Raw genomic sequence first — 17468 nt, forward strand, 5'->3', positions numbered from 1 at the left:
GAACCCTCTCCTTTATCCCCTGCCCTGATATCAGTGGCCATTATTTTCTGGTTCACAGAAGATGCTGGTATTCACTGAGTATAAATGGAGATGTCCAGTGATGTGTAACCATTTCTTTTTCATTTTGGCATTCTCTTCTACATTCAGTAACCACGTATTTCTCATCCTAACAAGTTATAGGTAGTCCCAAATGATGCATTTCCTTGTCATGGTTATGCAGAAAAAGTCAGTCTAATCCCAGGCTCATCAGTGAAGATATCACATTACTAACTTCACTTTGAATTTGGACATGCTGCAAGGTAGAGATTCATGAAGCAGTGATTATTAAATAGGCAATGCTGCTGCTGCTGCTGCTAAGTCACTTCAATCGTGTCCAACTCTGTGCGATCCCAGAGAGAGCAGTCCACCAGTCTCCCCCGTCCATGGGATTTTCCAGGCAAGAGTACTGGAGTGGGGTGCCATTGCCTTCTCCAAACAGGGAATACTCACACACAGATTTTCTAGGCTAGTTACCTCTATGACAAAACTGACAAAATGCCTGCAAATAGTTTCTTCTTCAAAGTTTCCCTACCAGGGAAATACCTACCAAAATCAGAAACCACTGTACCACTCTAAAGAGCTTTTGTTGTGAAGAGGTGAATCCTTAGGAACCACAAGATGTAAATAAAGTAGGAATATTATTATTGCCTTGTAATGAAACCAACACAAAGAAATGCATATAAAATAGGTAAGAGGCTACAGACTGAAGCATAAGTTTTGGTCAAAGTGGGGATTTAGGTGCATGTAAATGAGTGGCTCAGCAGTAAAGAATCCGCCTGCCAATACAGGAGATGTGGGTTTGATACCTGGGTCAGGAAGATCCCCTGGAGACGGAAACAGCAACTCTTTCCAGTATTTTTGCCTGGTAAATCCCATGGACAGAGGAGCCTGCTGGGCTACACGGTCCATAGGATCGCAAAGAGTCGGACACGACTTAATGACTAAACAACAGCAACGAAAGAACTTCAGGTGCTTCCCAGATCCACCTGGTCCAGAGACTAGAGTGACGCTCACATAAAGGATATGGTTCGTATGAATAAGTATCTAGAGTCTAAAAGAGGTTGAACTACATGTGCCTACCCCATCCCAGTGTGCCTTTTCTCTTAGAAAAGCAGTGTGCTTTTCTAAGAGATCCCAGTAACAACTATCATCAGTTGCTATGGGTATCTCTATACCTGCAGTACCAAATATAATGCTGTGTATACAATAAGCGGTTAATACGTGTAAATTAAACCAGTAAGTGCCTTGTCAGTGTAGTTTTGGAAAGCTGGAAAAGGGTGGGTACTGGGAACTTTCTTTTCATCATAACCTTAAAGTATGTCTCATCATTCAATTATTTCTGTAGTACATACAGAAGAATGTGAAATGTATAGAATTACAGGCATTTATGAGAAAATCGACCAGTATATTAAATTGAATAAGATGTATGCAGCTGGAAAAATGATCCTTGAGTATTTATCGATGGCGTGGGTGTCAATCCTCATGCTCACATAGCTGCTCCTCTGGCTTTTCCTCTTCGGGGAGCTCCTCTCCGAGGCCAGCGTCAGCTGCACCATCATCCTGTCGGGCTTGTCTCCGTTCTCAGGGGTATAGTTGCCCAGGTCATTCACCTCCCCGTCACTGTAGCTGCCGTCCAGGAGGACCGCGCGTGGCTGAGGCAACCCGCAGGTGCAGGGAAGCTGTGGACACAGCAAACGCACGCTGGAATTCGAGCTCAGCCAGCAAAGTTGCACAGAGGAGGGGATCGCCTTTTCCTACTTTCTTTCAAGGTGTGTGTGTTAGTTGCTCAGTCGTGTCCCACTCTTTGTGACCCCCCCTGGACTGTAGCCCACCAGGCCCCTCTGTCCATGGGATTCTGCAGATAAGAATACTGGAGTGGATTGCCATTCCCTTCTCCAGAGGATCTTTCTGACCCAGGGATCAAACCCTACTCTCCTGCACTGCAAGCAGATTCTTTATCATTTGAGCTACAGGGAAGTTTTTCTTTTAAGGGGTTGTGGAAATAATGATGGTGGCACTGTAAACATTTTATCAATGAAAGAGCAGATAACCCATCAACTGTTAGGAAACACCAAGTCATATCGGAGGCCCACAAGAAGGGTCACGATCAGATCATTGCCATGTTCTCTGATGTGACCCCTGAATGTCACCCCACTCCAGTACTCTTGCCTGGGAAATCCCATGGATGGAGGAGCCTGGTAGGCTACAGTCCACGGGGGTCGCAGAGAGTCGGACACGACTGAGCGACTTCACTTTCATTTTTCGCTTTCATGCATTGGAGAAGGAAGCGGCAACCCACTCCGGTATTCTTGCCTGGAGAGTCCCAGGGATGGTGGAGCCTGGTGGGCTGCCGTCTATGGGGTCGCGCAAGTCGGACACGACTGACATGACTTAGCAGCAGCAGTAGCAGAAATGTTTGCAGTTATTATGTGTGTATGTGTGTGTGTGTGTATGAGAGGGGGAGAGAGAGAAAGAGAGAGATATGGGATGGGAATTTGAAAGGTGTGGCATTGTGGGGATAGTTTCCTCTACAGAACCTGAGTTTTCTGGAGGAGATAATCATTGAACTGCAGACAGGAGAATGAAGGGGAAACCAGGTGGGAGGGAAGGTGATCTGGGAAGTGATGGGAGTTGTATGAGCTCACATATGAAGGAAATTTTCCTAGAATGGAGGATGTGCTTCCTTGGAAGCTTATATATATATAAGCTTTCAAGAGACAGACATATCTATCCATCTATCTATGTATAATACATATATATAATGTTTATTGCAGCATTTATTATAATGGCAAAAAATGGAAAAAAAACACTGCCCATCAATAGGGGAATAAATCATGTTATACTACATCCAAGACATTCTTTATTATGCAACTATTAAAAAGATTGTCTTGGAAAGAGACATTTCTGGAAGCTTCTTTTATGATTCCTCTAAATCATTTGTCCCACCATGTTGAATTGCCATTTACTTTTATCACTGAACTAGGAACACCACCAAGATTGAAGCAACCTGGCCTTAGTTAACTTGACTTAGCAGATCCTGGTCTATGTGTGGGTGCTCAGTTGTTCAGTCCTGCCTGACTCTTTGAGATCCCATGGACAGCAGCCCACTAGGCTCCTCTGTCCATGGAATTTTCCAGGCAAGAATACTAGAGTTGGTTGCCATTTCCAGGAAGCTAGTTTATGCTGCTGCTGCTGCTGCTAAGTCGCTTCAGTCATGTCCCACTCTGTGCGACCCCATAGACAGCAGCCTACCAGGCTCCTCGGTCCCTGGGATTCTCCAGGTAAGAACACTGGAGTGGGTTGCCGCCTCCTTCTCCAACGCATGAAAGTGAAAAGTGAAAGTGAAGTCACTCAGTCGTGTCCGACTTTACGGGACCCCATGGACTGCAGCCTTCCAGGATCCTCCGTCCATGGGAGTTTCCAGTCAAGAGTACTGGAGTGGGTTGCCAATGCCTTCTCCGAAGCTAGTTTATGGTAGGTGCTAAATAAATGTTTGAATGAGTAAAAGAGGTAGCTCAGAGTAAATTTCACACCATTTAACTTATTCTCTTGTTTGCTCTTCACAGTTAACTGGTGAAATAGTGGAGGAGGGAGTGCCATTACCCTATTTTACAGAGGAAGTCGGACCTGCCCAAGGTCCATTGCTAGACCAGATCCTACCCTTGCAGACACTCCTGCTCATGGTAAAGTCACCTTCTCCTGTGGCTTCCGCTCCTTCCGCTCCTGCACGGTGGTCAGGTAGTTGACGGCCGCGTATTCCAGCACCGAGAGGAACACGAACACGAAGCTGACCCAGAGGTAGATGTCCACGGCCTTGATGTAGGACACGCGGGGCATGGAGGCGTTCACGCCCGTGATGATGGTGGACATGGTCAGCACCGTGGTGATCCCTGCAGACACAGAGAGAAAGGAGCAGGGGTTTGTCTTCCACCAAACCCACTGGATGTCTCCGTGCCTCTTCTTTCTCCCAGCTGCTCCTCTGGCCTAGAACGTCTCCCTCCCTGGCCCTCCAGCTGCTCAAGTTTCCAGTTTTAGCTTTTATAAAGTTTCTCCTATTCCTCTGCTCCCAGCTGTATCCCTGAATCTTTTTTTTTCTTTTGCTCTGCTCAGTGTCATATCTTAGTTCCCAGACTAGGGATTGAACCTGAGCGCCCTGCAGTGAAAGCATGGAGTCTTAGTGCAGTCAAAGTATGGCGTCTTAAGCGCCGGACTGCCAGGGAGTCCCCCCTCCTTGTGTCTTCATCCTGGCACCTTTATCACTTTGTTTTTCTGCAGAGAGCCCCTGACAGGTTAGCAGTAAGACAATTCTTTACATTCAGTTGCTTAAAACAAAGATTGCAGAGGAGTTCCCTGGTAGTCTAGTGGTTAGGATTCAATCCCTGGTGGGGAAATTGAGATTTCACAAGCCTTGCAAAATAGTCAAAAAATAAATTAATTAACTTTATTCATAAAATAAATATTTATAAACAAAATAAGAAGAAGACTGTATATACGAGCAGGTATGTATGTTTCTTGGAACTCCTTCTCCAAAAGAGGGGGGGAAAGTACACAAGTTGCATTTTAATCTATGTGTCCTTGTTGCTGGGGTAGAATCCTGTAGTCCTTGGCCTGTGTTGTCAGCTGCCAGGGCCTGCTGGGTCCTGGACCTGGCTGCCCACACTGCAATGTTGACTTAAGGACCCTGTCAATTTTACCAAGAATGATGTTAACCTCATTTATGGGAGACAGATTCTGAAACTAGAATATTTATTTATTCAGCACAGTAACTGTTCAAGCTACAGAACAACCGTTAAAGGCCAGGGCATCTGTCAGTGGGAATGTCCCTGAGATTTCAAATTAAGCTCAGAACATTTGCTTGGCAAACACCAAATCACAGCGGATTGGGGTCATCTTAAGAGCCAGCACCAATCCAGTTTCACTAAAACCTGGTGAGTCATTCTCTCCCTTGAAGCCCCAGGACCTCTGAGCCATGGTGGTGAGTGTGGAATGGGTGCAATATTTAAATCAGGGAAGAGAGTGGATGGCAAACAGCCATTGATAGTACAGTAGGGATTCTCAGACTTGAGTATGTATAAGAATTACTAGGGGAGGGACTTCTCTGGAAGTCCAGTGGTTGAGACTTCACCTTCCAATGCAGGGGTGTAGGTTCGAGTTCTGGTCAAGGAACTAGGATCCCACATGCCTCTCAGCCAAAAAAACCAAAACATAAAACAGAAGCAGTGTTATAACAAACTAAATAAAGACTTTAAAAATGATCCACATCGAAGGGAAAAAAAAAAAAGGTTTACTGGGGGAGCTTGTTCAAAATGCAAATTCCTGGAACTCTCTCAGAGATTCTGATCCTATACATGTAGATAGACCCCAGGATTCTTCATTTTAAACAATTTCCCCCACAGAATCTATCACAAAGATCCCTTGGGCCACCTTTTGAAAAGCCCTGTTACAGACTGTGACTTTCTTATCCAGGTGAGCAGAGAAAGCACCGCAGACCAGGACAACCCACTCCAGGACTCAGCTCTAATAAGATTAAAGATGAACTGTTTGTGTGGACTCCCAGGAGGACCTATAAACAGCTTTGCTGCACAGATTCTTAATAGTGGCATTATACCTGTGAATGAATAACTTGATGTTTTTCTGAGTTATAATGCCCACCGGGATGCAGGACCCATTTGGAAAGAAGGGTTTTTAATCTGGAAGGAATTCCTTGTATTTTCAGATGTCTGGAACGTGCACTTGAGATGTTGCTTACCTAAAGGGACTCTGGCGGGCACGGCTCTGCGGTCGATCCAGAAGGACACCCAGGACAGCATGACCATCAGGGTGGCGGGAAAGTAGGTTTGGAGCAAGAAGAAGAAGATGTGGCGACGCAACGTGAAGTTGATGTACAGACGGTTGTACCAGCCTGCGGGACACAGGAAGAAGAAAGAATACACACCATAGCCACTCAGCTTCCCCATAGGACTGATTTGATTCAGAGAATCATAAATGCCTTAGACGCTTGCCTGTAAACTTACCCTACCTTTATAAAATGGAAGACAGAAAAACCATGGAACAGAATAATTATATGATAACCCACATCATACGGGTTAGTACATTTCAAGGAATCTTTGGCCCCCATCCTATACACAAAGGGAACCCCTCAGGAAGGCCATGTAAGACTTTTGTTACTCAAATATGGCACATGGCCCAGCAGCATCACCATCACTTGGGTGCTTGTTAGAAGCGCAGATTCTCAGACCCCGCCCTAGATCTACTGAATCATAACTTCCTTTTGGGAATTTCCTGATTGTCCAGTGGTTAGAACTTGGTGCTTTCACTGTGGTGGCCCAGGTTCAACCCCTGGTCAGGGAAATAAGATCCCACAAGCCCCGCACTGTGGTCAAAAAAAATAAAAAGAAACTTCTTTTAACACTCCTCTCCACATGATTCCTACATATGTTAAAGCTTGAGATGTGTGGATTTAACAACTCCCTCTGGATTTCTTTATGGGGGAAAAATATGTTTAAAGTAAAAATACCTTGCTCACTACAACAGTGCATTTAGGCTATGCTTTAGCTTCACCCTGGTGCTCTTTACAAGGAAAACTTGTATGGAGGAATTGAAGGGAACAGAGAATGGTAGAAGGAGAGGAAAAGGCAGGATAAACTTGACATGACAAGAACTGAAAATAAAATGGGGACTTGGCAGCATTAACTGGAAAACTGGCATCCCAGGACAATTTTAGTGCAACAGTTATATTTATAACAGCTCCAGAAAGTGATTGTGGAGGTGCTAGAGATTGAATATGTCCTTCTCAAATTCATGGGTTGAAACCTAATCCTCTAAGTGATGGTATTTGCAGGTGGGGCCTTTGGAAGGTGATTTCATTGTGAGTGGGATTGGTGCCCTTACACAATAGGCCTCAGAAAGTTCTCTTGCACCTTCTTTCATGTGAGGACACAGTGAGTCCTAGGAAGCAGGCTTTCATCAGACACTGAATATTTTAGACTCCAGGAAAGACGAGCCTGTCTGTGAGGCTCTGTGGGGGTTGTAAGTAGGGTGAGTTTCCTTGATCTTGACTTCCCAGCCTCCAGAACTGTGCAAAACAAGTTCCTGTTGTTTAGAAGCCACCCAGTCTGTGGCTTCCTGGTGGCTCAGTGGTAAAGAATTTGCCTGCCAATGTAGGAGATGCAGAAGACGCCGGTTCGCTACCTGCATTGGCAAGATCCCCTGGAGGAGGAAATGGTGATCCACTCTAGTATTCTTGATCCCATGGACAGAGGAGCCTGGTAGGCTACAAGTTTATGGGGTTGCAAAGACTCAGACACAACTGAGCACACACACACACACACAGAATTATGGTAGTTTTTTATAGCAGCCTAAGCACACTCAGACAAGAGGGAATGTCAAAATGCTAAGAGTCAAAGGAATGAGGGTTCCCTGAAGGACCAAGACTGGTGGGTGAGGTATGCAAAAAATAAGAGACGTGGTATCACCATATGTTGGAAATGAACAATGCCTTCTGTTACAGATCAAAGAGTGTAGTCAACCATGCAGTGTTTTGGCAACAGAAATTGCGGAAAGATAAGAGCAAAGTCATCTTGAAAGGCAATTAGTTGCAAGGGTTGGAGAGAGTGAAGCTCAGCTGTAACCTCAGCTGCCAGGAGGAAGGCCACAGCGCCTGTCCACAGGCAATGTGGTGGTGGAGGCGGGGGGCAGCGGTGGCAAGCTTGCCCAGACTTGGTTCAAAAAACAACAACGACACTGCCCGTGGGGTGTGTAGTTCCTGCACTGTGGCTCACAAGAGGGTCATGAGAGGAGCTGTGCAAACAGTATGGCAGCAGGGGATTGGTTAAGAGAGAAGCACTCAAAGGTGCTAAAGTCAAGAGAACATGAACGGAAAATAATAAACCTGAAATTGGACTATTTTTGCCTATTGGACAGGGGTCTCTGGGAGTCATATCAGGGTGAAATTTCTGCTGTTAAACTGTCAATGCAATTGTCTCAAATAGACCTACACAGAGGGCTTATGTTGTAGTTTTTATTAAGATTTTCTAGATTATCACTTCTGATGCTGTGGTGGTATCAAAAAACCTCCCTCACCCCGTGCTCACCACCCTCTAGACCCGATCTGGAAATCTCATCTTTGGTTTCAAATCCTAGAGGCACAGGCTCTGCTCACTTGATAACCAATCCACACGCCTCCTGAGATCCAAGTAGCCCCCTCGCCTTCACCTGTGCTGCTGTAGAAGGCCAGCTTCGTGGTGGTGTGGAATTCCTGGATGAGGAACTGGGAGAGGGAGATCCGCTCATCTGTCTTTAAGGAGTCATTGCCTTTCTTCCAGTAGAGCATGAGGTCATCTTCCGTGTAGGCATCTGAAAAGACAAGATGGCATCAGACGCCAGGAAAGATGAGCCTGTCTATGAGGCTCTGTGGGGGTTGTAACAAGATCAGCTGAATAAACAAACTGCAGTCCAACAAAGCAAAACAAAATCCAAAAAGACAAATCTAATTCTCCTCAGTCTTCCAGAATCATTAGGGCAAAGCTCTCAGGCCTAAATACTCATCCTGACTGCAAAAGTGTTCACCCTTCAAGTCAGCCTAAAAGCAGATGAAATTGCTATTTTTGTAGACTAGAAACTACAATTTGCTCTTAAAAAAAATTTTTTTTTTTTTGCAGGTTAAATAGTGGCAACATTGCATATAGTTCAACTTTCTTAACCACAGGTAATCTAGCCCTTTCTTCTTTCAAAGGGTGATGATGCATCATTGATGGCAAATACCTTTACACACTCTCAGGTAATAGGGGCTGAATTCTAGCAAGAAAAGACCCACAAGGAGATTTGCAGCCAAACAAGGTCTTTCTGTGCAGGCCTCTCATTGCTCTGCGCAGGGTAGAATCAAGGGGATTTCCCTGAGGATCCCTCCCTCCAGTCCCATACTTCCCCACCCCACTTATTGTAGGTGAGCACACTGCTTACCCCAACCCAGCAGACCTACCTGCTGTTTGAGCAGAACTAGGAGTAAAACCTGAAGGGGCTGCTCCTGTGTCAACAGTTCTTTCTGGGGCTCCCCGAGGGTCTGTTTTATTCCTCTTTTATTCTACCTTTAACCTTAACGTGTCGACTTGGCCAGGCTATAGTAAGTACCCAGTGATTCAATCTGGCACTAATCTGGGTGCTGCTGGGGAGATGCTTGTTGCTGTGTTATCTACACCTAGCTCACTTGAAATAAAGATGACCCAGGATAACCTGGGTGGGTCTGATCCCATCAGTTGAAAGGCCTTAAGAGCGGACCTGAGGTTTCCTGGAGGAAGATAAAATTCCACATGTGGACAGCAGGGTGGGCTCCTGCCCACCAGGCCACAGTCACATAAGCCCGTCCTCTGCACTAGCCCGCTCCCTGTGTATGTCCTATGGCAGCAGTCCCCAACATTTTTGGCACCAGGGGCCAGTTTTGTGGAAGACGGTTTTCTCCCTGGACCAGGGTAGGGGGCATAGTTTAAAGCACATTTCATTTATTGTGCACTTTATTTCGATTATTGTTCCATCAGCTCCACCTCAGATCATTAGGCGTTAGATCCTGAAGGCTGGGGACCCCCGTCCTATGTTTCTGCTTCTCTGGTGAAAGCCTGACAGGTACCACTGTCTGGGTATCATAGGGAAAGCAAAATTCTGGAGCCAACGATTAGTCCCTCGCTGTTAAGCTCCATAAAGGAGATAACAGTAACCTTCTCACAGGGAGCTTGGGAGGATTAAAGGACAGAGCAGGCCGAAAGCTACGGTGCACGAGGCAGTCACTCCCTTGGTCCTGGGATTTATTCTCCCTGACCCCACGTTGAGCGGCCCACAGAGCTGTCCCTCCTATGTGTGGAGTCCATGTCCCTGCGCTCCTCAGCCCTGGGTGATTGGAGCCAGGAGACTCCTGATCCACCACCACGGCCCTGGCAGGCTTACCAAGATGCCCCAGGTCAACGAAAGTCCTCACTGAGACTCTGACATGGGCTGGGACGTGTCAGTGGGTGTGTGCTGGTTTGAGACGAGTGTAGAAGGAGTCATGGTGGGGGGTGGACCAGACTGTGACAGTCAGAGGAAACGTTTTGGCAGAGATTGGAGCATGGGGCAGGTGCATAGAGAGCTAGGGATGGCAGTCCTGGACACGGCCGCAGCCTTGGTCCTCCTATGGCTATTTAATTTTCCAGGGTTTCTGCATGTGTGTAAGTTTCCCAAGGCCCCTAGGTTATGCCTGAGTGTCTCAGCCACCACCTGCACTCACAGTGGCTGTGCCCTGGGGCAGTTGCTGCCCAACTTGTTTTCACCAGGAAATTCTTCAGTGGAAACCTTACTCAGAAGAGCAATAAAAGAGATCCACAGGAGCTCTCTGGTGGACTGTGTGATGAATGCCATGCTGGGGGCTTGGAAGGAGACCCACGTTTGCTGAGCCCTCAGCTCCCCTTACCCAGGCACTTGCCCTGGGGAACTGGGAAACCTTCAGTTTCCACAGGACCGAGTTTATAACCACTGCCATGAGTATTAAAAGGGTCAATTATGGGAATAGAAGGTTTTCAGTGCCAAATTTGTTCCTGATTTTCAAACTTACCTGAGACGTTGCTTCTATCTGAAAAGTCATCTCAAAATCATGGTCACCTGTGATGATCTAGAGGGGTGGTGGGATGGGGTGGGAGGTGGGAGGAAGGTTCAAGAGGGAGGGAACACACATATACCTATGGCTAATTCATGTTGATATATGGCATAAACCAACACGATATTGTAAAGCAATTATCCTCCAATTAAAAATAAATAAATTAATTAAAATTTATTAAGATATTAAATTTCATGTAAAAAAAAAAAGAGAAACAAGATATTCTGCTCCTACTCCTGAGAGTCAGAGGCTCTAGGGTAACTTAAGGTCTGCGGGGGCTGTCTGAGCATAGGCTTACTCACAGCTCTCAATTTCAAGCGAGCACGTTTGTGTGTCCAGGGGAAACCGGCTGAAGTCCATGTTGCACATGGCGGTCACTGTAACCCTAGAAACAAACAGATAAAATCCAATGTGCAGAGGCTGCAAAATATAAGCGCAAAATGATAAAACAAAAAGAAAAGGCCTCTGCTTCCTCCCAATATAGAAGAATCTTGTAGTTCATAAGCAGTGTGCCAGGACCTAGAGAACCAAGTAGCTTATGTGTGATTTCCACAATGGAGAACTCTTGGGTGTTTATGTTTAACCCCAGGCTCACCATGCGGCCAACAATGACTCCACTAACCCCCATCGCATGCAAGCATTTTAGAGCAATGGTCTCCATCGATAAAACAATGTGGGGACTTCTTTTGTGGTCCAATGATTAAGATTTCGCCTTCCAGGGGAGGGGGTGCAGGTTCAATCTCTGGTCAGGGAGCGAAGATCCCACATGCCTTGTGGCCAGAAAACCAAAACATAAAACAGAAGCAGTAATGTAACAAATTCAATAAATGTTTTTTTTTAAAGAACCACTTCTGAAATTAAAAATAAATAAAAAATAAAACAATGTGAAACCACAACTCCTATGGCTTCTTAAAAGAAATCGTAAGAGTATATTGCTCTCCTGTTTCAGATTCATTCAAATTCTTCTTTTCTTGATTTTACTGACATTCACTATTTGTGTACAATGTTTTTACAATAATATTCATGAAGTATTTATGCCAGTTGCCAAATTAGGCATTCTATTTTTTTTTTTACAATGTTGATATTTCTATATTGATAATAACATCTACTAGTGGGCACAGGTGTTCTTAGTGGATAATTCCATAGAGATCATAAAAATGGAAAAACACTGGAAGATCTTATGCATCAACATGCAAGCACTTGCTAGCATCTAATGATTTTGCTTCGGAGTTTACACAGGAAAATTGGCTTTTGCGTCAAAGAATAAGCAAAGACAGATTGTTAGTCGTAGAAGATCTCCCACCCGGTGTGGAATTCCATGGCAGGGTATGATTAACAGTCATTAGCTTTGAACATACTATGTTTCCTTCAGCCACAGAAAATTGGCTATGTATAAGTTATGAAAATTATCTGGACAAGTCATGGCCAAAAAGAAAAAATCACTTTTAAATGGAAATTTCAAGGAAAAGAGCTTTTTTGAAACTCAGTTATCCAGATATTTGCCTTATTTTCCTCATTCCATTTGAGTGTTGTAGGGAGGGATCTTGTTTTGTTAGCAGCTGGATCATCTTATCTCCCCTGGGAATACTGATACACAGGATGTATTTTTGGGGGGGTGGTCAGGCCAGCCTCTGACTTGGACACCTAATGGGTGGGCTCCCATTTCTATGGGTGCATCACCAGCACAACCATACCTGATGGCATCACCAGCAAGAAAGAAACTAGGGGCTAAGCTTGGAGACACTTGTGGCAAACTTTGGGGACATCAGATGTCAAATGCAGGTAGGTTTTGCTATGAACGGAAGTATTAAATAGCTCTTCTCTCTGTTGTCAGTTGATACAGGAACAGGTTTTTTAGAATCACAGACATTATCAGACTTGTTCTTGGCACCCTGACTTGATGCTTTTCTGCTTGTTTCTCACGCATTGAACAAGCCCAGCATGTGGTGTAATCTCACCCATGCTCACTGTTGTTTCCCTCAAGTCCTTTTGAATTATTTCATCTAGAGCATCTTCCCTTGGAAGCTTGGCCGGTCCTGAGATTTTCCTGCTTACCCCTCTCATGTAACAGGCAGTCAAAATCCTCAGAAGTAACCAAATATATCTCAGTTCAGAAACAAAGAATTTTGGTCCAAGGTATCGACACTTCAAACTTCATTCACATTGAGACTTCTGCTCCCCCTTCCCAGCTAAGGCACAGAGTTGGCATTTGAGTGGTCAGTGTCTGCCCATCTCTAATCACCTCCTACATGGGTAGAAGTGAGATAAGAGAGGGATGGTTCTCTGGTGAGGTGGTTTCAAGCTCTCTGGGACCACTATGTGGTTGAAGCTGAGACTTTTTCCCCAGGTCCTTCATTCCCTCTACTGGGTACCTCCATCCTCCAGCAGCATCTTCCACTCCATCTCTTGGCTCACCACTCTCCATGCCACACATGCTGAACTATTCCCAACAAGCCTGGGAGTGCGTACTGGCCCCGTAAGAGCCAAAACTCCTCCTAGCTCTGCCCCTCAGTGGTGAGACAGCTCTTCTCTCACCCTCTAACTGCAGTGTCCCCCAACCATAAGCACACATGTGTCCTGTGCAGTCCAGCAAATGGCATGCCCACACCTCTCTCCCAAGAAAAATCTCTTCCTCCCAACAATCATTGACTCTCAAATCTTGAAACTGACTGGGAATTCAAGAACCATGGAATTGATTTTTCAATCTACCTAGTGTGATGGAGCATCTCATTTGTGAATTTCACTTGTTATTGTCTCTTGCTGCCTAGGAAACTTCACCATCCTGTTACCTGTCGCTCCCTGCCCACACCTCCTTGGTGTCCGTGCCTCTCTCTGCATCTAATCCTTTGGTTCCTGCAGGTCTCCCCCACTAGGCTGCAATCATGCTAAGCTCAGTGTTATTCATCTTTATGTACCCAGAGCTTAAGACAAGACCTGACAGGGTTTTTATCTGTACAACTCTGGCGGCCAATCTTAATATAAACACATTCTGTTGAATGGCTCAAAGAGTATGGATGAGGTGGAGGGCAACGTATTAGTCCTGGTTTGTGTTAACCTGCTGTCGACAGAGGTGACAGTACCCAGCTCCTCCATGTTTTCCCCCAAATAAATCTCAGAGTGATAGCCCTCACTAACTTGGACCTCTTTATTTCTCTCTTAAAAAAACCCATGATTTCATTTGCAATGAAAAATCAAATTATAGGTTTTTAGGCACCTGGAGGCTCACTGACAACTTTGATGCTGAATAAACAGAGGTTTTCCACTTCCTCTTTTCTCTCTTCTGCCTCTGGTGTCACATCCAATAGTGCCAGTCTCGACCTCCACCAGTTCATGAGACCTGACTGCTAGACTATCAGAAGTTTAAAAGCCACTTGTTAAACATAATTTTTTTTTCTTTTGGCTTTGCTGCTCAGCATGTGGGATCAGGGATAGATTCCCCCTTGCATTGGAAACTCAGAGTCTTAATCATTGGACCACCAAGAAAGTCCCAAACATAGCCATTACTTAAAATTAATGTTATGTTAAGAACAGAAGTAAAACTCTGAGTCTGGTACCTAGCTGCTTAGATTCTAAGTCAGGATAAAGTAATAAAAGATTACTATAAATATTCTTTTGGGGCAAAAATTCAGCTTCAACATTCCCATCTCTGACTCTAAAGACACACTACATCGGTATAGGCATTCCCTTCTTAGACACTGGTGTGTGGATTCAGCTTTACCAAAATAAAGTCTGTAAAACTGAAATGCACTCTCAGCACAGCACAGAAGGAGTAAATCTCAGCCAGTAGCTGAGGTGCTGCTCTGTAAAGGCCTGCAGCTCATCTTTACATGTCCTCCTGGGGGAGGCGGGCACCAGGATTTTCTCAAGGGGGCATACAGGGAAAGCCCCACTGCGATGTCTGTGCCTAAGGGAAGGTTATCCAGGTCACTGCTTAATGAGTAGTTAAACATTTCTAAGGCTACTGCTCAGCACAGGGAATATAGCCAATATTTTATACTTAATGGAGTATAGTCTATACACATATTGAATCACTATGTCATACATCTGAAACTAATGTATATTATAAATCAACTGTACAGACAGAATAAATGAATGAAAGAAAGGAAGGAAGGAATAAAGAAAAAGAAGAAAAAAAAACATTTCTAAGTCAGGTGAGCTCAATTATTTTATTCTTTATATTTTTGAAGTGATGCTCAAAATACCATTTAAAATCCTCAAGTGGCCCGGGGTCCCCATAGTCTCTCAAGGAGGACACTCTGGTGAGAAGGGATTAAAAAAAAAAAAAGCCTAAACCGACCAGGTGAGGTAAACAACTTTTTTTAAAGCAAAATTCCAAAATGGGAATCAGAGAGGTCAAAGGAGGCAGGTCTTTGAGAAGAATTACATTATCTACCTTTCTGACTCCTACTAGAGAAATAAAACCTTCATTAAACATTGAAATTGAACTTGAACAGGGCCTAAATCATAAGCATCAGTAAGAGAAATTTCCCCGAATGTATTTTCAAGGAGAAATAATTCTTTAAAATGTTTACTCATGTGTAGAGTTAAGTTTTCCTGATGTTGAAAAGTCAGAGCCCCTGGAAAGTTAGAAGTTCACTGTTCAAAGCCAAAAGCAAAAGCGCTCTGGTGGGAGCAATGATACTCTTGGTAGACAAATGAGTTGCACTTCCTCCCAGCTTCGGGGATAAGAGGACGCTGAGGGGAAGAGGCCCAGAAGGAGGTCGGGAAGGGCTCACCTGAGGCTGTACAGCACTTTGCCGTCGGGCTGGACCCGGAGCATCACGTTGTCTGTGGTGGTGTCGTGGATGAAGGAGCGCTTGGAGTGCACAAAAAACATGTCGGGGACCCAGATCTTCTTCACCAGCCGGCCGTCAAATGTCATGCTCAGGTTGTTGGTGCTCGGGAAGGACAGCCTCTCGTCCTTCCAGTAGTGCCTCAGGTAGAGGGTCATCGTGAAGTCCTGGGACCAAGGGTAGAGAGGAGGAGCCCACACACTGAACGGCCAGGTGATAGCAGGGCATCCTGCACCCCCGCCACCAGGCTGAGGAGTGAACTGAGCCCAAGGAGGCCTTGCTTCTAGTCTCTGCTGCTTCAGGAGGGAGGGAACCCTGCATGGGGGACTCAGCAGGAGGTTGTACAGAGGGGGCCTTGAATCCCATCCCACCCCACCCCTGGGCACTTGCCTCCACTTGCAGAAGGCTGCTCCTGCCGGTGCTGGGACCCCAGCCTGAGGGCAGCCTGCCCACACACAGGGCCAACTGCCAGCCTAAGAGTTCATGCCTCTGGAAGCAGCCCTCAGCCAGGGAGTGGGGCTGGGGATGGGTAAGGGGGATGGATAACCCAGCTCTCTGGCCCCTCAGTGGGGACAACCCTGAGGTGAGCTCTTTGCTGACTCCCAGAGAAGCCCAGAGGGACTGATTCTCACATAGATCTGATCTGATGACATGACCGTTTTTGCTTCCTTCCTTTTCCCTGTCTCACCTCTCCACCCTTTTCTTATATAGATACAGATAATCTTTTTTGACACCACCATCCCAGGTGGTGCTAGTGGTAAAGAACCTGCCTGCCAATACAGGTAAACCTAGGAGAGGCAGGTTCGATTCCTAGGGTCAGGAAGATCCCCTGAAGGAGGGCACGGCAACCCACTCCAGCTTTCTTGCCTGGAGAATCCCATGGACAGAAGAGCCTGACAGGTTGCAGTCCATAGGGTCACACAGAGCTGGACATGACTGAAATGACCTAGCGTGCGCGCGGGCGTGACACACACACACACACACACATATAGGCTGTGCCATGCAGCTTGCAGGATCTTCATTCCCCGACCAGGAATTGAACTCAGGCCCTCAATAGTTAAAAGTGTGGAGTCCTAAGCCCTGGACCATCAGAGAATTCCCCCCACTCTTTTCTTGTATTTCCTTGGTGTCTGTGTGTGTGCTCAGTCGCGTTTGACTCTTTGCAACCCAATTAACCAGAGCCCATCAGGCTCCTCTGTCCATGGAATTTTCTAGACGAGAATACTGGAGTGGGCTGCCATTAAACTACTTGTGCCAGAATGCTAGTCTCAGATCTGCTTCTCACCAGCTAAGACAAGTTTCTAAAAAGTCGTGTAAGTCAAAGAGTTGCAGAATGTTCTATTTGTTAATCAAAGCCCATTTAAAAAAGAAAAACAGAGGAAACTTGAGCTTTTTCTGCATTTTCACAGCCAGACACAGAGTCCACAGGAGCAGCTTGTGTCTGGCTCCTTGGATCCCGCTGTTTATGCTGGACAGCATTTGCCCAGAGAACACATCCTGGTGGCAAGAGCCTGGACACTGGGGTGGGGTCAGTCATGTCTGCCATGCGGCTCTGTCTCCTGCCAATGGGGCAGCTTTGAGTAAGTGTCTTGACCTCGCTGAGCCACCTGTAACATGAGTGTGGGAATTCCCACTACCCAGGGCTTGTGAGCCAGGGGAATTGTGATGTGTGGCGTTCCTGGCCCAGCACAGGGCCCGGGGGGATCCCCCCCGCCCACAGCCTTGGCCGGAGAAGCGCTTACCATATCCACCTCTGAGATGCTGTCCAAGCTCTCCACCTGCACATCCACGCCGACAGGAATGGCTGGCCCTGGGGACGGGGCATAGCAAGAGCATTTACTCTTTTTATTTGAACTTTGACTACAAATGAGACAGGCATAAGGATTTCTCCTAGCACATTCAGATTTGAAGGTTTGGTGTCCCACATGCCAGGCTAAAGTCAAACCAGAGATAAAAGGCTGGCATCATGTCCTCGCTCCCTAGAATATTCCAGCTAAGGTTAAAAAAAAAAAAAA

At 45.8% G+C, this 17468-nt stretch overlaps 1 protein-coding gene across 1 annotated transcript in view; it reads right to left on the reverse strand.

The window, feature by feature from the left end:
• Positions 1-955: 955 nt before the first annotated feature.
• Positions 956-17468, reverse strand: part of GABRR1 (gamma-aminobutyric acid (GABA) A receptor, rho 1) — an 18083-nt gene continuing 1570 nt past the window's right edge. Inside the window, exons 2-8 of the mRNA XM_010834700.1 lie at positions 17196-17263; positions 15397-15620; positions 10963-11045; positions 8254-8394; positions 5789-5941; positions 3733-3929; positions 956-1718 (exon numbers count right to left, since the gene is read on the reverse strand). Of these exons, the coding sequence (XP_010833002.1) occupies positions 1425-1718; positions 3733-3929; positions 5789-5941; positions 8254-8394; positions 10963-11045; positions 15397-15620; positions 17196-17263 (1160 nt within the window). The 3' untranslated portion in view covers positions 956-1424. The remainder of the gene's footprint in view (positions 1719-3732; positions 3930-5788; positions 5942-8253; positions 8395-10962; positions 11046-15396; positions 15621-17195; positions 17264-17468) is intronic.

Source organism: Bison bison, unplaced genomic scaffold, assembly GCF_000754665.1.
Source record: "Bison bison bison isolate TAMUID 2011002044 unplaced genomic scaffold, Bison_UMD1.0 scf7180017864035, whole genome shotgun sequence".
NCBI lineage: Eukaryota > Metazoa > Chordata > Mammalia > Artiodactyla > Bovidae > Bison > Bison bison.